Consider the following 18,579-nt stretch of genomic DNA (forward strand, 5'->3'; position numbering starts at 1 on the left):
TTAAAATTCCAAGCCTCTCATAATAAAATTGTAAGGAACTACAAAATTCTTGGAAAATATTCATGTTTATGTTAAGCACATCCTTTGACTGCAAATATACTCTCACTGCACTATGCTTAGGCCATTCTCAGTGGAGAATTCAATCAGAAAGGTCTTGGGGAAACTCAGCAGGATCGCCATGGATTTAGCTCTATCTTTCATTTTATTTGCAATTCTGTTATTGGACACATGAAGATCTTTAAAGTACCAGTCCTCCTTACTATGCACACTGAAAATAGAACTGGGAGTCTAGCAGTGGGGGTCCAACCGTCCTCTTTAAATAAGAAATTTAATGCTAATTAAGTTGTTGTTTTTTTATAAAATACTTTATTAAGAATAATAAGAGTAAACAAGGTTACAAAAATACCAACTTTATTAACTAATGAAGATGCTGTTAATTACAGAAAATTTGTAATACAAGTTAGAACCGCAGTGTTCCCTTTTCATTAGGCATTCAGCAAGTTGCATTTAATGGGAGATTATTTTTCCCTCTTAAATATGAAAAAATACTCTTATCTTACACTAAATTCCACAGGCAGCTCCCTGAAGTTAGATCCCATGCAAAGTAACACCACACATAAATGCCCAAGAGTATGTTTAAAAAGGAACACTGCAAAATTTTAGGGTGAAAACCCATGTTAGTTCCCGCCAGCAGCCCCAACATTCAAAACCAGTAATATGCCAGTGCACATGAGGGAGGAAGAAAATAATTGATAAGAAAACAAGGCTAAACAACCAATCCAATAGGGTTCATACAGTCTCCTTGGGGGTTGGCTGGTTTACAACCAACCTTCCAGAAAGATGGTGGTAAAGCCTTGACTCCTGCTGCAGTTGCCTTGGAGTAGAGAATCTGTGTGCTTTTCAGTGTCCAAGGATCCATGTGGTTCAGCGCACAGCTGTTGGGAAAAGCACTGAGCAACTCTCAGGCCCCACTCTTTTGACAATCCCACTCACTGAATTCAAGGGATATTTTGCCTGAGTAGATTTTGATCCTTGGAGATATATTTGGACCCTCATCTGAAAAGATCAACTCAACTGAGTAGCTCTGTCAAGTACATTGGCATTACCTGCAGCAGTGGATTGCAGAATGCCTCAGAGAATTTTAATCTTAAACTAGAGAAAAAGATTTCAGCAGTAGCAGCAAAAAATCTAGACCAGTACATTCCCAATGACAACTAAGTTTCTCTGAGGGTCATGAGGTTTATGAGAGAAAAAGAGACAGGGAAAAAAGCTTTTTTAAGGGGAAAATGTTTTCATTAATTAAAGGAAGAAATATCAGCCAGTTCCAATGCCCAAAGAAGAACAATAATTAAGTTAAACTAACTTCAGTAGCAAAAAATCAGCTCTTATATCTTAATTCCAAAATTTTATAACCAGATATTACATTTTTCAGAGACCAAGGATTAATTACAGCATTACAGCAAGGAGAATGAAGATGAAATTCAGTGGAGTTTAAGAATGTCCTTAGACAAGAATTTAAGTTCTGTACCCTTTATCCAAATATGAATAAAATCACATTTATGAAGCGAAGTCCAGATCCCACTGAAGTTAGTAAGAGGCTTTCCAGGAATTTAGATGGGCACAAGATCAGGTTCCCTTGTTAGAGAGAAAAATACTACAACAGTGAAAAAAATATCTATAGCGTGTCCTTTCTTAAGAGAATCCTGTAGTTATAACAGTTGCCTGGTACGGTACCATTGGTACCAACAAGAAATATTCACAGGAATAAATGAAGTACAAATTCATTACCACATATCATTATTCTTCTCTTCCCTTGCTCTTCAGGGTCTCAGGTGCCCTCCATATTGAGATAGGGAGAGCAAAAGTACCTGGTAAGCAAGTGCATAAAAACTTGTTACGTTCTGGAGCATCAACTCTGCACAATTTATTTTACTGAGACACTGCCCAGAACAAACAGGTAAAAATCCTTACACATTGTCTAACAAAAAACAGTATTTTTATCATATATATATATATGTGTGTGTGATATATATATATAAAAATCACAGTCTTCTGCACAGCAGAAGCTTATAACTAAAATATTTTAGGATTCAATTTTTTTAGATAGACATAACAAAATGCCTGCAAATATAATACAATGAGCACATAACAATTCTTAGAATACAAAGAGTGAACATGAAATCATATATTTTATCCACATTCTACTTGTGGCAGAAAACAAAACTCACTTGGAGTTTTTTAAAAGTCTCTCTTCAAAAGTTAATCCTTTCTATAAGATATGGTCAGTATATACTTAGTAAGAATACACTCTTCACATACATGGCAATAATTAACCGTAAATACAACTGGCTAAATCCTGCCCTCATTAGGCCTAGTAAATAAGAGAGGCCAAAGGGATCATAAAGCCTTTGGAGGTGGCCAAGACAGACCTAGACAGACTGTCTGTGTAGCATCCACAACCTCGAACCTGCTATACAGAGAAGTCACATCTTGTCCAATGAGACTATTTACATTGGGAGGAATTGTAGAAGCTCTGCTTGCTGAAAGACTTCTTCCAATGTGCCAGTAGAATCCGCTGGATGCTTGTCACAAATCTCAGCAAGCCAAGCTACTTAAGCACGAGCTGAAACTCATCCCAGTTCACCAGGAGATGTGAAGTCAAAGTGCACTGCTGAAGAAAATTTGGTAAGTCAACACGAGGGCCGGTAAGTCAACACGAGGGCTGGTCTCCCAAGAGAACTCCCCTGAAGTGGTTACTTTCTGACAGGGCAGAATTCAACTCTGCATCTTCTGCATGAAATGTCCTTTTGTATGTCTACACCACGGTGTCAGCTTGGTGGCTATGCAGTTAGACATGATACACATACCCTACTGGAAATGCTACTGGAAGCGTTTACAATTTATGCAGCCACAAGTGAAGTAACAGCGTTGTTACTTATGCAATTACATGTACAGTAGTAAAACTAACAATTGTATATATGTTGCATCAATTTTCCAGAACTTGCAGGGTAATCAGTGCCATCTATAAGAATGTATTCGTACAATACTTCCAGCCATACAACTTAATGCCTAAAGGAGAACAAACCCTTTTCATAGAGGTTGATTTTTTGTTCCCTTTCCCCATCAATATAAAAGGAAATGATGATTCTACATGCAGGTAGGAAACACAAGCTACTAAACTGTTGATGATGTTGTCCATACTATATACAAGATCATATCAATCTGCAATAATTTTATTATCCTGAAACGAATTATACAGAGGATAGAATTTTGTCCAAATCTAGGTAAGGTTTTAGCAAAGAACTCAAGCCTCTTAAAAACTATTAATGTATAACTTACTTTTCCCAGTCTTAAGTTTCCCAGCCAGGTGCCAAATTTAACTGTTCTTTTTCCTGTTGTAAATAGAGAGTTACTTTCATGAAAAACTAGAACCAAGTGAATTTTTAATTCTTGTCTGTTGAGAAAGACTTGGGCATATTTGATTGTAATTTATTTTAATGTCCAAAGTCTTCCAGAATTACTTTTCAAACTGTACAAAATGCTGTCTTTAGCATTGGAAATTCAGTTATTTCTGGGTCAAACTTTAAAGAAATGATCAATGGTTTGCTAACCAAAAAGTTTTTTGGAACATCTATTAGAGGATCACATATACAGTGAAGGAACCAAGTGCAGAACTAAAGTCTATAAGCACTGTTAAAAAAACCGAACTGGTAGTGACTTCTATGAGAACTCTGCTTATGGCAGGCTTGTCAAAGTCCTTCAATAATTAAAAGGTTAATTATTAAAGGATTATTTTTTAATAAAATATTGCAATATTTGTCCTCTCATAAGGGGGAAAGAGAAATATGATCGTATATGCTGTCCTTGACAGTTGCATATATCTCTCAGTAGGTCTTTTGTCATATATGAAGAGAAATATATGGCTCATGGAAAGAATGTGTTAAATAAAACTATAATTTTTTTCTCCTTCTAAGATAATCTGAAGAGCAGCATAAAACAGGTCATATGATCTATTTCTACAGAATCATTTATCATCCAGTAATAGTGTCATTGTGAAATTGTTTACCCATTCAAGTATCTTCAGGAGATATGTCACCATACTTGCATATACTGTAAGTCACTCCAACATTTATAAAACAACACTGATAGACAAACAAAAACACCCATAAATATTAAGTGAAGCTCAACAAACTTGACTATCAAGTAGTTAAAAAATTGCTGATCTTTACATTAATTACATATTAATTCCATGCTGTCCAAAATCTTTCAATGAAAGTTGTTGAGTTTTTCACGGTTTTCTGTAGGTCATCATAATCTTGTGTATCCACCGGGAATAATATGAGACTCGAACAAAAATCCCAGGACGATTTCGAATGGCACATCCGCGGCCAGGAACAATGACACCAACAACTATCTTCAGCCTGTTTTGTTCACAAACCAAGGGACCACCATAATCTCGCTAGGAAAAGATAAACATAATGGATGTCACTTCTCAAAATGCTTCAAGACATCGCTCCCACCTGTATCCTACTGAGTGGTTTCTTTTGGGGATGACCTTGCTCAATGAACAGGCGATAGTGTTATTCCACCATAGGATATAAATCAACTTCCAATATATTTTTCATAGCCAGAACTTATAAGAACCAATGACAAAGTTGCCCTCTGACCCTTTGGTTCTTTTCCATGGAAATTAAATCCTGTGATCCATCTTTACATGTAGTTCTAGAGACTTCAGACTATCAGATCTTATTCACCTCTTTCAGCTACCTGCAAGCTTAATATTTGTTTATGTAAATATAAACCAGATGAGCAGAATGTGAGGTGACTGATAAGCATCTTTGTTATGATAACAGGCTCTGCATCCAAGACTACTGACAGAGTCAGGTTAGTATCTTTCAGTCAATCATCTTGCAAGGCCCTAGGATAAGAATCTATGTGTACTAGGCATGTGGGAGGATCTCAAACATAATAAAAGGTAATACTTTTTAGACACAGTTTTGATACATAACTTGTTAAAATGCTCTTTTTTATTATTCTGAATGAATGAGACACCTATGCACCAGTTTATACATTCTGTGAAAATTCGGAGTATGACCCACTAAGATCAGAATCTTATTTAGCACTAAAATACATCCAGTCTAAATTAGATTGAAACAATAATTTAGATATATTCATATACACTTCGGACTCGAACATAGATTCTGCAGTTTTTACTTGGGCTAAAGGTACACTGAACCCAGAAAACTAGCTGCAAAACTAGACAGTAAATGTTCATATCAGATAGCGAGACATTGTTTCAGAAAATAAAAGCAGACAATTAGCATTGTATTCTCTCCGGATCACCAGAGAAACAACAATGTTTGACCTTTATTTGGTTTGGGGTTTTTTTTGACTGATGGCAGAATAGTTCCCACTTGAACAATGAACTATGTCAGTGCCATTGGAGTAGCTCATAAAACAGTTTCAGGAGTGGAGTTTCACCTGTCAATCTGATTTTGTTCCTCTGAATGTTCTCTGCTGAGGAAAGTAGCTTCAAAGGGGAACTTGGGGAGCAGGAAACCATGCAGCGATTAAGACTGATTGCTAATATTAATTCAGTCCATTCCCCTTGCAGGGGAAAACAAAGTGCAGGATCCCCAGCAGACTTCCATGCAGATGTTTCATTTATAAGCCTTGACAAGCCTAAGACCTCATTTACAATTAAGTATAAAATTCTTATTTTGAAGAAAATACTTTGGAACAAAAAAGTGATCCCGTGGAATATTAATAATAAATGGAAGAGGCCTCAGCTTGATGAACGTGATCTCTGTTCCCCATGGTTTGGTAGTACTCTTGGGTAGGGAAAGTTTCACTACATGGTTAACATCAGTATTAGTAAATCAACTATTCTACTCCAGATATTAAATACTTAGTACTGTTCATGACTGCCCTCCATCTAGATATCATTTCATCAGCCAGATTTTCTGAAAAAAAAAAATTATCTTTTCCTGTAATACATTATTTACAACATTTCTTCTCAGATGTCTTTTCTCCATCACCAAAACTAGTCCCAAGCAAAACACCTCTATCAAGCTATATGATCACTGAAGTAGTGATCATATAGCTCCTGTCCTCGCTGACATGTTGCTCAGTCTTGATTAGGGAGACCAAATGCTCCAGTCTTCTGAGTGATATGAACCTCAAAACATTTTTGTATCTTTCTCCTTCCTTCATAACTTTATCAACTCTGTTGGGTATTAACTCATATATTTTGCATGAAGTTCCCCATCTAACTAAGAAGCTAAATTTGTTCCAGTCTTTTCTTTCTACTCAATCAAAAGTGCTATTGCTAGCACTCAGGCCACTTCAACCCTTTCTATACAGAACACAAATTTGTCTCAGACAAGTATAGTGTTCAGTCATATGAGCATATTTAACATTCATGTACATCTTTCACTGGTGTGGTAGCACGGTGAAGTTGAAGCAAAGGAACCTCTTCCTGCAGTCTGGCAGAAAATAAAACACTTGTAACACAAATCATTTTCCAATGCAAAAGATGAAAATAATTCTTCATGCATGAGTGTAATACAGAGAGAATAATTATAAAAAACTCCAGTAAATTACTTTTTGGAAAGAAACAGCCAGGCTGGTAGCTCCTAAGAATGTATCAGGAAATGCAATATTTACCTCACAAGGCCCAGCACCGATGGTTTCAGCCACAGCACAGATTTCTGACTCATTCACAGTGATCTTCCCTTTTAGATATTGGTTACATTTCTCGTTTCCCAAAATAAACAGGTTTGCTACTCGGAGCAGGCCATCATAGTTAACTACTAGGATTGAAAAGAGAATAAAAAATTTATTCTATTTTAGAGGGGAAAAGATAATTCAAGCTGCAGTCTGGATAAACTGACTCATGTAATTTGAGTTATTGTCCTTTCACTAGAGTATTCACATTTTTGTCCATCCCCACCATGCTTTTGTATTTTGGATTTCTTCTATTTTCTACAAATTAGATTTTCAAGGCATTTGTTTGGTTTGCCTGTCTGTTCAGTTCTCTGAGAATATGTGAATAAATTTTTAGTATTAAAATAGAGGGCTAGGTAACTGGGCTTACTCTACAGCTCACCACCAGCTTGCCCTGTCATATCAAAGAAATCAGAAAAAGAGATCCTGAAAATGTTCTCTCTCCCATCAGTGGAGTAAGGATTCTGCTCCCTGCCTTAAACATGAGTTAATGTGTAACAGTGCCTGCCACGGCCCAGGGAAGGACGTGTGACTTGAGAAATCCTGTAGCAGAGTAGAGTTTTTCTCATTCTGTGCTGGCTCAGCTACACTGAATGACTTTGTGCCCGCAAGGGCAGAGCCTTGTGTAATCTCCATTCATCAGTGTGAAGGTCAGGAAGCAGGAGCCCTGTGGAGCTTACTCTTGTTCTACATGTTGAAAGACAAGCCCGTACAAGCTGCAAAGATAAATAAAGGGTCTGGACCTGCCCATTCTCTGCACAGCCATCAAAAGAAAACGCCAAGCCTGCTCTCCACTGACTTATTATCCTGTTTTCTTGCAAAAATGGATGTAACACTTCTTCCTTCCCTGACCAGGATTCTGTGAGGATTATAATAAGTAGTGCATAAAATATAATACAAAGTCCTTGGATGACAGATGTTATGTATTTACTGTATTACATAACTCCACAGCATTGCAAATTCCTTATCAGGTCTGTTAAGCTAAGCTTTCCTGTGATGCTGTGCTCCAGCCCTATGTCCCTGTCCCCCAGACAGCCGATGGCCCCAGAGGACTGCTAGTGTGGACATGCTGGGAACATCAAAGGCAGTCATTTGGGAGAGGGCTGGTACAGATTAATTGCCACCCACAAAGAAGTGCAGAGTAATGGCTACATGGAAGAGAGACTCAAAATTCCAGTCTAGTTTCTGCCCTGCTTCCAGGACAGCGTGAGTATGTTGCTGCTGCTTACTCAGGGTCTGTGGCAAAACAACATTCGAGCACAGTAAATATTGGAGTAATTATTGTCAACTGGCAGCTATTAACTTTATTATCAACACATAATTAGCCAGATATAGCATTTACCAGACTAAATAAATGTCTGTTCTCCCACATATTTGTATTTTCTTCACACAAAAACTGTGTTTAATAAACACTAGGAAGGCTGCAAAGTCAAGTATTCAAAAATTTGGAAATACCAGACCTAGGGTTGCTTGTGCATCCCTAGTTCAGTGTCATTGTGTATATTAATAAAGTCTTTGATTACATGTTTCTGTATGAGTTTTTCCACAGGGCGGCCTACTTTGGGATACAGAAGGAGACTGCTCATGATGAAACAGATGAACCAGATTTTTTCAAAAACCAGCTAGCATTCTGCAAAACAGATCTTCTAATTTTTTAACATGTAGATCAATGTTTTTCTCTAGGTCATTCCTTGAAATGTTTGAATAATTTTGCCTGTCACTGAAACAACAACAAAAAAGGATAGACTAGTAGAAAATATTCCATATTAAATGAACTTAGATAAAATGGTCAAAGATTTATAAAACTAGAAAAAAAAAAAGAAACTGTATTTTATAGCAAGAAGTGTTGGACAACTGTGGCATCAGGCAATACCAGCAGCCTCACCTATAATGACAAGAGGAAGTAAGCTGTCAACGTATTCATTTAGTTTTTAAAAATAGTTTCTTACATCCAGTGTATCCCCATCCATAAACACTGCAACTGGTCTTCTCTGGAATGGTACAACCAGAAATTGGCAATCGGATTATTTCTACAAAATTTGTCAATATAGCAGGTCTGAAATGAGAGACAAAATAATAGATACAATGGATTTTGATCTTCTAAAATGTATCTTAAAAATGGCATTAAGTTTATTATATACCACAGCAATCAAAACCTGTGCCAATTCTTTTTCTTCATTTTTTGTCTTTAAAGAATGTGATGGATTCTTCTACCTAATTTTTGTGCTACAGCTGTTAACTGTCAAAAGATTTCTTGAAATGCTGTCACCACTTTTATGCTATTTAACTTAGGTTTTAATCTTAAAAGTAAGTAATAATGGCATTTCATTTGAATATGTAGTTTTGTTAATCTGGAGAAAGTTTGAAAGTTTGTATATACACAAGGATTTAAGTTACAATCTGGTGCTTATTCTATAAATTAAAACCTTATACTTTGCAACAAACATGGGTAGAGCCCTTCCCAAATCTTCGTTTGCGAAGCCTAGCCATGAAAACCTTATACTAGTCCATGTGGGCACTTTGTGGGTTTGTTGTTTTGTTTTTTTTTTAAATCTCCCAACAAACCTAAACATGGTTATCAGGAAAAAAAAACAACTGATATTTCAGAATCTGAGTACTGTAGATGGACCTGTATTTTTGCATATACCAAGTAAAATGTCTTTGAATTGGAAGTTTAGCCCATGGAGACAGCATCTGTAGTATTGGAGATAGCAGATCAATGAACTTGCAAATCTTATTTAGGAAGAATCTCATCCATCAGATGAAAATCCTGGAATTCACAATAACAACTACTAACCTGCTGAGTTTCAGTAGGACCAAATCTGACCCTGCAGGGCCATAGACCAACTGGGAGATATTCCGGACTTGCCTATGCTTCTCCTCTCCCTTTCCTTTGATATTATGGACTCCAAGCCAGGCTTTGTAGTCTTTCAAATCTTTGTACCTAAATGAGACAAAGTTGGTTATGATTTTGCTGAGTATAAGATAAAATAACTCAAAAAACTCTGCTTAATATGATTAGGCTAGAAGATCTTAACTAATGCTCTTCAGCAGAAATGGTTTTACGCTGCCAACTGCTATTCCAAAATCAACATGCTTGAATGTAAGTTTTTGGCCTGAAGCCATTACATAATTTTATCTTTAACTGTTACTAAAATCTAATTTTTGTTTCATAATAGTATCCAAACATTTAGATCCTTGGACAGTATGAACCTTTGAACTTTTTGAGATTTGCCCAAGTTTTCTATTTTGTTCTGTCAAGTTAAGCAGAGGCATGAGGTTATTCTCATAAAAAGGCAATTGTCTAACCATGACACTTGGAAAACCTATTTATGCTTCTATGTAAAATAGCCAGAGCTCTTTTAGATTTACAACAATAATAACAGAAAATACCAAGGTCCCGTGGGCCTTTTATATTAGAAAAGCAGTATTAAAGCCAAACAGGAGGGAAAACTGCTGCATTTAAGTTGAAGACGTGTTGTGCTGATAAGTTCCTGAAAATAGATGGATTTTAATATTGCAAAGTTACAGACTACTGTACCGAGAAGGGAAACACTGTCTTGCTGTAAGAACCCACTCCTCCTTTATCAAAGTACCACCACAAATATGCTTATTCCTGGGGGGAGAAAAAAGAAAAAAGGTTAAAAAAAAAGGAAGGGTATTAATTTCTACATAGTCAAAATGTTAAAGAGTACTTTGCTCCCTACATACTTTTGCTGGTGAAAAGTGGCAGACTGACAATACACAGAAACATGTCTCTGTCCCTTTGCTGTACAGTTTTAACACTTACAGTAACATGACTTAACAACGATTTATTCTAATGTGTAAAAACCAGAAAGAAAGACCAATTCAGTTACTCTGTTCATTTAGTGGTTTCAAAGCTGAATTTGTAATCAGAGACCTAATTTAAAATTAAAATTAAATAAAAAAAACCAACAAACCAGTCAAGCAAATTCTTTTAACAGGAGCTGGACTCAAACATTCAAGCAAGTCCCCAAACTGCCACCAGATGTAAACAAATTTGGTCATTACTCATGTAAGTATCATTCAAAGCATTGACCTCAAGGTGGAGAGTTCCTACTTGATTACAAGCCCTAGGAGATTTGTGTCCCCACATACTTCAGTTGGAAACAATCTGCAGTGTATGACATCCTACATGTGATTATAGAAAACCTGAAGCATAATATATCAAGTAAAATTAAAGCAATTAGGCATGACAGTTCTTTCAAAAAAAAAAAGATTACTGTGGAATGTAGATTAATTAGTTTCCTTCATTGTGCCTCCAAAATTACATTTATTTTCTGCAGCATTTTGGAAAGGGAATCAGAATTGTCAGCAATTTCAGAAAAGCTTAAAATCTCACAATTTATAAATTCAAATCACACAAATGTTCAAAGCTTTGCAAAGAACTGCTGGATGAATACCAGATTCTATATGGAGCTCAAAGACAGCAGAATAACACAAACGTTTGATTTTTTTTTTAATTGAATTTGGTTGAGCAGGAAAATATCTGGTCCAAAAGGCTGTAGTCTTTCTAAAATATAGATTCTCCCCAGTTTTGTTATAAAAATGTCACAATCAGGAGTATAAATGAGTTCTTTCATGTTATATTTGCATCACTTATTATTTTACTAGACAAGATTTCATCATCTGCTTTAGAAGATTAATTAGTACACTTAGAAAGGTTAACTTCTTATTTAAATATGGGGCAAATTTAGAGCTGGTTCCATGACACAGATGAAAACCATCAAAATCTACTTAAATAAACTTGATACCAGAATCTGGATTTGATATATAACAAAATTTCGTTGATTAATCTAACATTTAGAGGTGTGCTTTGGTTGCCAAATAAGAATAGTTTCTAAGTATCACTAAGTGTTCACCATTCAGACATGGCAATTCCATCTTGAAGTGTAAGTTTTCTTGCAGAAAGTTCTGAAGTCACTAGGATTTTGTTTCAGAAAATATTCTACTTGCTTCCTTGGTAACAATACAAAATAAAGCTACATTTTTATGCCCACATGTAATTGTTCAAAATATATTTTGCTGCTGGAGTATTCCAGGAATCCCTTATTCATAAAAGGATCTGCAATCATTTAAGCACTCATCTATTTTACAGAATTTTGTCACACAGCAAAAAATCCAGGTTCAACTACCCTAACGTTAGCTATTTAAATTTTGGGTACCTAGACATAATTCACCTTACCTGTCTAAAAGTTCCTCAAATATCAAGGCTGCTTCTAAAACAGAACAAAGCTGAACTTTTTCAGAGTGATTTTGCCCACCTATCCGGTTATTCAGTCTAGGAATATAGTGATGTTCCTTTAGAAATGTCTTTCTGGACCATTCGCTACACTTCTAGAAAGGAATAGTTCTGATGGGATCTCACAAGATGCAAAGGTTACTATGGATGAGAAGAAACCCTGGAACTTCTCTAGCAATGAAGCAATGTAGAAAATATTTTTTTTTATCTTTTCCTTTGCTCTCATGTTTCATTTAAGCAGAATTCAGTGGCCCTGTCTGGAATCATCACTTGGACTGCATGTGTTTTTCCCCACAGAGGTTAAGAGGCTTTTTACTTTTTTTTTTCCATGATAGAAGATGTAGGCTGATACATGAGATATATCCTGTTATAAATTAATGATTCACACTTCCAGCTGATGAGTTATGAACCAGAGTAATGAACATAGGAAGCAGCAATTCTGTGTTCTGGCTTTTACACAGTAGCAAAGTAAGATCTGCCATAATGTAATACATGTGTTAAACATAAGCTGTACGTGTTAGGGTCCTGTTTTACAGAATGAAAAGGGTTTCCTCATAGCTCCTACTTATTTTTTTTTAATACCAAACAAATTTTAATTGCATGCAATGATATAAGGAGAAAGCTAAATTTGACCTGGGTATAAGTCCTCAATCCTATACTCCGCAACTAAATGCTCTACTGTCACAGTGAAAATGTTATGAAATTCAGCTTTTTCCTAACGGTCTTTAAAATAAACAATTTAGTGTTGAATGCTAAGCCAATGTTATGAAAACATCTGCAGTAATTGAGAGAGCAGAACACTATGAATGCTTTACAAGTTCATGTGGCTAAGTTAGTAATAATGAACATATAAAATATTTCACTAGCAGGGTTCATACTATGGCATCATCTGACATCACAGGAATCCTGTTTCTCTGCTTTTACAGAATTTAACTCCAATGTAGAATTATTCTTAATATGTTCAACATTTTCTACAATTCCAAAACAAATGTCCTATTAGATGTATTGTCCTTCTAACCAAAGTAATAGTTACCTGTAGGTCAAACTAACCACCCATCCTTCGTTAGTTTGTGTTGGGATTCCATTTACAACTCTCAAATGTTTTGTTGAGGCACAAGGAATGGTAGTATCTGAAAGCAGGTCCAGAGATCACATTTTACTAAAAACAGCGGTAGGAAACCTGCGCAGTTGCACATAAGGGCCACAAGAAGATCAATATTTATTACGGATTAACTTCCCTACGCTAATGAAATATATTTCTAAACCACCAAAACTACTTCAATGAAGCTGAGTATGTCTATATAAATATCCACAGGGAATATAAAATACATGCATTTAAATAGTTTTTTTGAGATTTATGTAGTTAAAAAGCAAACATTGTAAATCACTACCAAATCTTACCACTGGTAAGACATAACAGTGAGAATAGATAAAGGAGTGCAATAGAGCTGTTCCCCATTTTCCTCTGGTAAAAGCAATTTTACTCAGGCTATATGATTTTTTTATAACTTTAACTGATTTTACTTGTTTCCCAATTGGAAAGAAATGCTTAGTCTTAGAGGATACAGTCATGCATTGCACAGTATACGCACAAACTTACTTACCATCCAAGCTGGTTGTAGTAGGAGTTGTATCACCTTCACCTAGACAGACACATATGATAACCATAATATAAAATTAAAATGCATTTAAAAATTTAATAGAGTAAAAATCAACAGCAAATGGCATATTGTTAACTTTAATGATACACCAGGTTTTAAACTTCAATGATTTCTTTAGTACAATTAAGTAGGAACTAACAAGAAAGCAGAATTTTATCCCAACAGAATGAAATAAGAAATAAACATTTTGCAATAGGACTTGTAAGCATTTTTCTACTTGGCTGAATTCTGAATACATCAGGCTGCCTATCATGTTCGATTTACATGTTTTATTCAAACAAGCAAATGCTGAAAAATGAAGTTGTGACTTTCCTACAAGCTTTGAGGAACTATGGAAGTCATGTGATTAAATCCAAATCAGACCAAAATAAATTCTAGTTTCCTTAATAACATTTGAAACTTCAAGAGTCCTTCTATGTTCCTATCAACAAAAAACTCATCCTTATCAAAATGTGTTCCCCAAAATCTGGTTCAGTTCTTCCATTAAGTCCAAGTAAAAAAAAAAAAAGCAGTTACAACAAGGTTCCTTAACCTTCACTCAAAATTTTTGCCTTCAGTAAAGTCTACAGAGTGACCCAGCATATTGAGTTGGAAGCACAGTGGAGGTACAGGTGTAGCTACTGAAAATTTGCACAAGCAAAATTTAAACAGTCTCATCCAACCAGATTTCCACCACTAAGCAAATACATATATATAGACACACATATATATGTATATATATATACACACATGTATATGTATGTATAAAATATAAAGGTATAGAGTTATATACATAGTTAAATTTCTATGTACATGCATACGCATACATATGTATGTGCATATATATATATACACATATACATATGTATACATGCATATGTGTATATATATGTGTGTCTATATATATATATATATGTAATGTTGTCTGAATAGACCAGTTAAAGGCACCAAGTAAGTTAATTGGGGAATTGTCAGAATTTTTTCTGTACTTGTTAAGCTGGTTATAAGTAAATGAGCTACTAGTAGTAGTCCATATGAGTTACAGTTGTAAAACAGACATATTCCCACTCTGGAGTTTGATTGCAGAAATTGTAATAGTCACCAATGTTGCATTACCCTAGAAATGTTTACTGTGAATATTTCCTTAGGAATTCGTAGATTCAGATAATGAACACAGAATAAGTGAACAAAAAGTATATTTCTTCAGCTGTTTTTTTAATTTACATTGACACAAATAACCTTTTGCACAGTTTGTTTACTCCTCTCATAGATGCCAAAGCATCGCCTGAGACTTCAAATATCACTTTTTAGAGATGCAGGAGTTCAGACTATTGAGGAAATGCAGCAGATTGCCACTAGGAATGAGTGTAACATTATCCTTAACCTCTAGAGATCAGAGACATGTATTCAAAAGCCTGATTTACCATTTAAGTGTTCTCCCAGGATACACAGCAAAGTAATTTAGAAATAAGAATTGAAGAGAAAGATTTTGAACATAAATATGAATTGTGCATTTTTCAGCATAAAACTGTCTTTTTCCACTTATTGTCTGTTTGTTACTGAGTTCCCTAGGATTTTTAATTCTGTTTTTTTAAGCTATTTAGATTTAAACATTCAACTTTGGGGGCGTTATTTTCCTGATTCTTGCCAGGAGTTAAATCATCCCAGAAACATCTGAAAGCAGAATCTAATCTGTATAGCACATATACACTTCAGCATATACATAGTGAGTTATCCTAACTTTACAAATACAGATCACACAAAGAGACTCTGAAGCTTGTAGTTTAGAAGATAACTCTCCCTGGGTTTCTTGAGGCCACAGCCAGCATTCTGACCACCAGACAATTCTTTGTCTCCGTCCAGCCCTCATTCAATAGCTAGATCTGCTGGAAAATGTTTGACCATCTGTAATAGCCCTTTTGTGCTCCTGCTGCATAAATAAGCCTTGAAATCTCCAAGCTGGTCAAGGAAAAGAACCCCTTGTTCATATATTGCACAAGCAGCTTCTGTCTGCTCCTTCTCAGTCACGCACAATTGATTTTTGATAGAATCACACATTTTCCACTGCCACAAGTGACAATGGAAAGGTGTGCATATGCCTGTGAAACCATGGCTTTACTGGGACAGCACAGCTGACAATGCCAGAGGCATAGCAAGTACTCACATCGAGAAATAGGGCAGTAATCCCAGGGAACAAGAGGATCATCTGTGTAACACCAGGGACCATGAAAATCATCATCTGGATTGCGGCAATAGTTTTTCTTCAGTTTACTAACATCTGGTTCTCTGAATATTTGTATATGCCTACAGGGAAAAAAAATTCAAAGTGCTGAAAAGCTTTATACTATAGCCCAAATTTTCAAAGGTTAAATGTTGCTTTGCTCCACATTGTACTATTAGCTGATTGAGAAGCCTACAGGTCAGGGTTTAGGGCTGGTTAAAATCAAAGGGAAGACGAGACCCAAATATTTGCTGGATCTGGGTCCAAGTTTCCTCTGGTTGGTATTTTAAGCACAGTGTGCACTAGACAGCTGTGAGGTTTCTAGATCTCCCAGTCAAGCTAAAATCTCTAGATACCCTCAGGAGGGACCGTTACACTGATTAGAAGGGTGCCTGTGATGTCCTCAGCAAACCTGCAGATCTCTTTGGGGAGAACAGGTTGCAGGTTAACAGCACAAGGGAGCGTTGAATCTGCAAAGATGAATCATAGGCAAAGGAAAGGCAAACTAAGAAAGTTAGCAAGGCTGAACAGCAGGCAAGCAGAAGGATGAATGGCTCAAACAAACCGCAGTGATAGGTCACCTAACGTACTTCTATATGGGGCACTTTAAAGGGGAAATTTTGGGGTCACAATCTGAAGCAGAGAAATCTGTTTATTTCTGATTTGGCAGACACAAGGATATAGGCTTCCCTGGTTACAGCTGTACTGCTCTTTTAGTTCATTACCAACAACGTATGCTGCCTCTAGTACATCCATAACCAGAGAAACTGTTGCAGTGAGACAGATAACTCCCCAAAGAAGTTCCCAGATGGAAAATGTGTGGGAGTAAGAAAATCAAGGCTGATCTGTGCTCAATTAAATGAATGCAATTGCATCAAGCATCCAGTAGGTTTATGCTATCTCATTCTAACTGAAGACTTATCAGGCTTCTCAGAAGTCATGATCTTAAACCTCTGGTTCCCTTACATGGACAGCACACTGGAATATGCATCCTCTCTCTTAACATCTGTGGGGAAAAACACATGCAGTTCAAGTGATGATTCCAGACAGGGCCACTGAATTCTGCCTTTTGCAATACAGCTTCCCCAAGGGCTGACTTGCTGACTTACACACTGTCCTGACTGACAATAACATCAGCAGAAGGAATCAGGGACAGCCAGATTACAAAGGAAAATAGTGCCCACTATGTTGGTCACTATGACTCAACAACAAGTACCAAAGGCAATATTGGCATATTTGCATGAGCCTCAGAAACCAAAGGAAAGTGAAGGAGAAACTGTTTCCATCAGGGCCACTAGTGTGTGTGATATCTCATACATAGCAAAATTTTAGATAAATCCCTTATTTTGTACTTCCTGCTGATTCATTTTACTTCAACAAATAAATTAAAGTAACTTGCCATTTCCACTACTTGAATATGAAGCCAAAGTAATGATAAACAACAGAAATTACAAGTCTTTTTAATGGCATTTGATGTCAGTGTCATTAGACTGTAGATTCAAGATCCAATTTCAGGCAGCAAGGGACATTAGGTGGTTTCAAGTCCAACCTCCTCTTTGAAGCAGTGTGAGCTATGAGATTAGGTTGATGAGATAATAATTTCCTGCCTCATTCCTGCTGTCGTCTCATTGTACAAAACTTTTGGGGACAAAGATGGGGTAAAACAGGTCAGTAAACTAAACACTAAGAAACATCCCAAAACCTGCAATTAGTGGTTAGTTGGAACAAAGTCATGTTGTGTAACGTATTTAAACACGAAGAAAAAAGAAAAAGATAAAGATTAAAAAAAAACAAACTAAAAACTCCAGGGCATAAGGGCCTGCTTTAGAATCCCTGCAGATGAGAAAGAGTTGCCATTTGGAGGCAGTATTTATTCAGGACTCACTGAACCATCTCTTCCTGTTTCACATGTACACACCTACGTAAGTCTTCAATATTTTTGTCCCATGTGGAGCAAGTTAGCCCAAATCTTGTCTTGGATAGATTCCCCATGTAACTCTTGCCATTGCCACGATAACAATCTGAAAAAAAGAATGCTGAGTCAAAAAAGTAGCGGGTGATTGTGCAACACTGAGAAGAAAACTTTTCCTTTCCATCAGTAATTCAAATTACTAAAGACAAGTGTTCCATTTAGCAAATGTTATATAAAATAAATCAGAAAATTGTATAAATCAATTCAGAAAGAAAATGGGAAAAAGTTTTCAAATTTTAAATTCTGTCTTACTTAGATAAACTGGGAAAATTTCTTTTTTTAAATAGTTTGTTTATGATTAATTTAGAGGGGTCACATAGAATATCTTAAAAGTTATTAGAAGCTGGGTTATACAAAACAAAGCAAAAATGCTCCCCTATTCCTCCCTCCTCAAAAAATAGGCACTCAGTCTACTTGAAACAGCCTAGCTCTGTGTAGGTTCTGGATACTGGCAACTGTGTATAATCATAGACTTAAGTAATACTTCAGCAAAATCAAAAAAATCAACATGACTTTCATTTCAATGTAATTCAAAAACTTGCCTGTTCGCTCCAGCAGAAGTCATGTTTAATTCATAAACTTTTATCACAAGCCTTTTTGAGACTTTTCAAGATGATTGTTTAAAATTATCACTACTATAAAGACTTTTTGCATAAAGCATTTAATTTCATATTCATCAGTAATTTTACTTTTTGATAATTGATACTTTACAAGAAACACAAAATGAAAGTAAAAGTTTAATCCTTTCTCTGATATA

General features: G+C 36.0%; 1 protein-coding gene across 1 annotated transcript in view; it reads right to left on the reverse strand.

The window, feature by feature from the left end:
* Positions 1-432: 432 nt before the first annotated feature.
* The window catches only part of HGF (hepatocyte growth factor), a 61,570-nt gene continuing 43,423 nt past the window's right edge, over positions 433-18,579 (reverse strand). The window contains exons 10-18 of the mRNA XM_017835196.1: positions 17,769-17,871; positions 15,794-15,933; positions 13,594-13,632; positions 13,023-13,119; positions 10,268-10,342; positions 9,524-9,670; positions 8,676-8,782; positions 6,667-6,812; positions 433-4,459 (exon numbers count right to left, since the gene is read on the reverse strand). Coding sequence (XP_017690685.1) covers positions 4,289-4,459; positions 6,667-6,812; positions 8,676-8,782; positions 9,524-9,670; positions 10,268-10,342; positions 13,023-13,119; positions 13,594-13,632; positions 15,794-15,933; positions 17,769-17,871 — 1,025 coding nt within the window. The 3' untranslated portion in view covers positions 433-4,288. The remainder of the gene's footprint in view (positions 4,460-6,666; positions 6,813-8,675; positions 8,783-9,523; positions 9,671-10,267; positions 10,343-13,022; positions 13,120-13,593; positions 13,633-15,793; positions 15,934-17,768; positions 17,872-18,579) is intronic.

Source organism: Lepidothrix coronata, unplaced genomic scaffold (assembly GCF_001604755.1).
Source record: "Lepidothrix coronata isolate B3197 unplaced genomic scaffold, Lepidothrix_coronata-1.0 Scaffold251, whole genome shotgun sequence".
Lineage (NCBI taxonomy): Eukaryota > Metazoa > Chordata > Aves > Passeriformes > Pipridae > Lepidothrix > Lepidothrix coronata.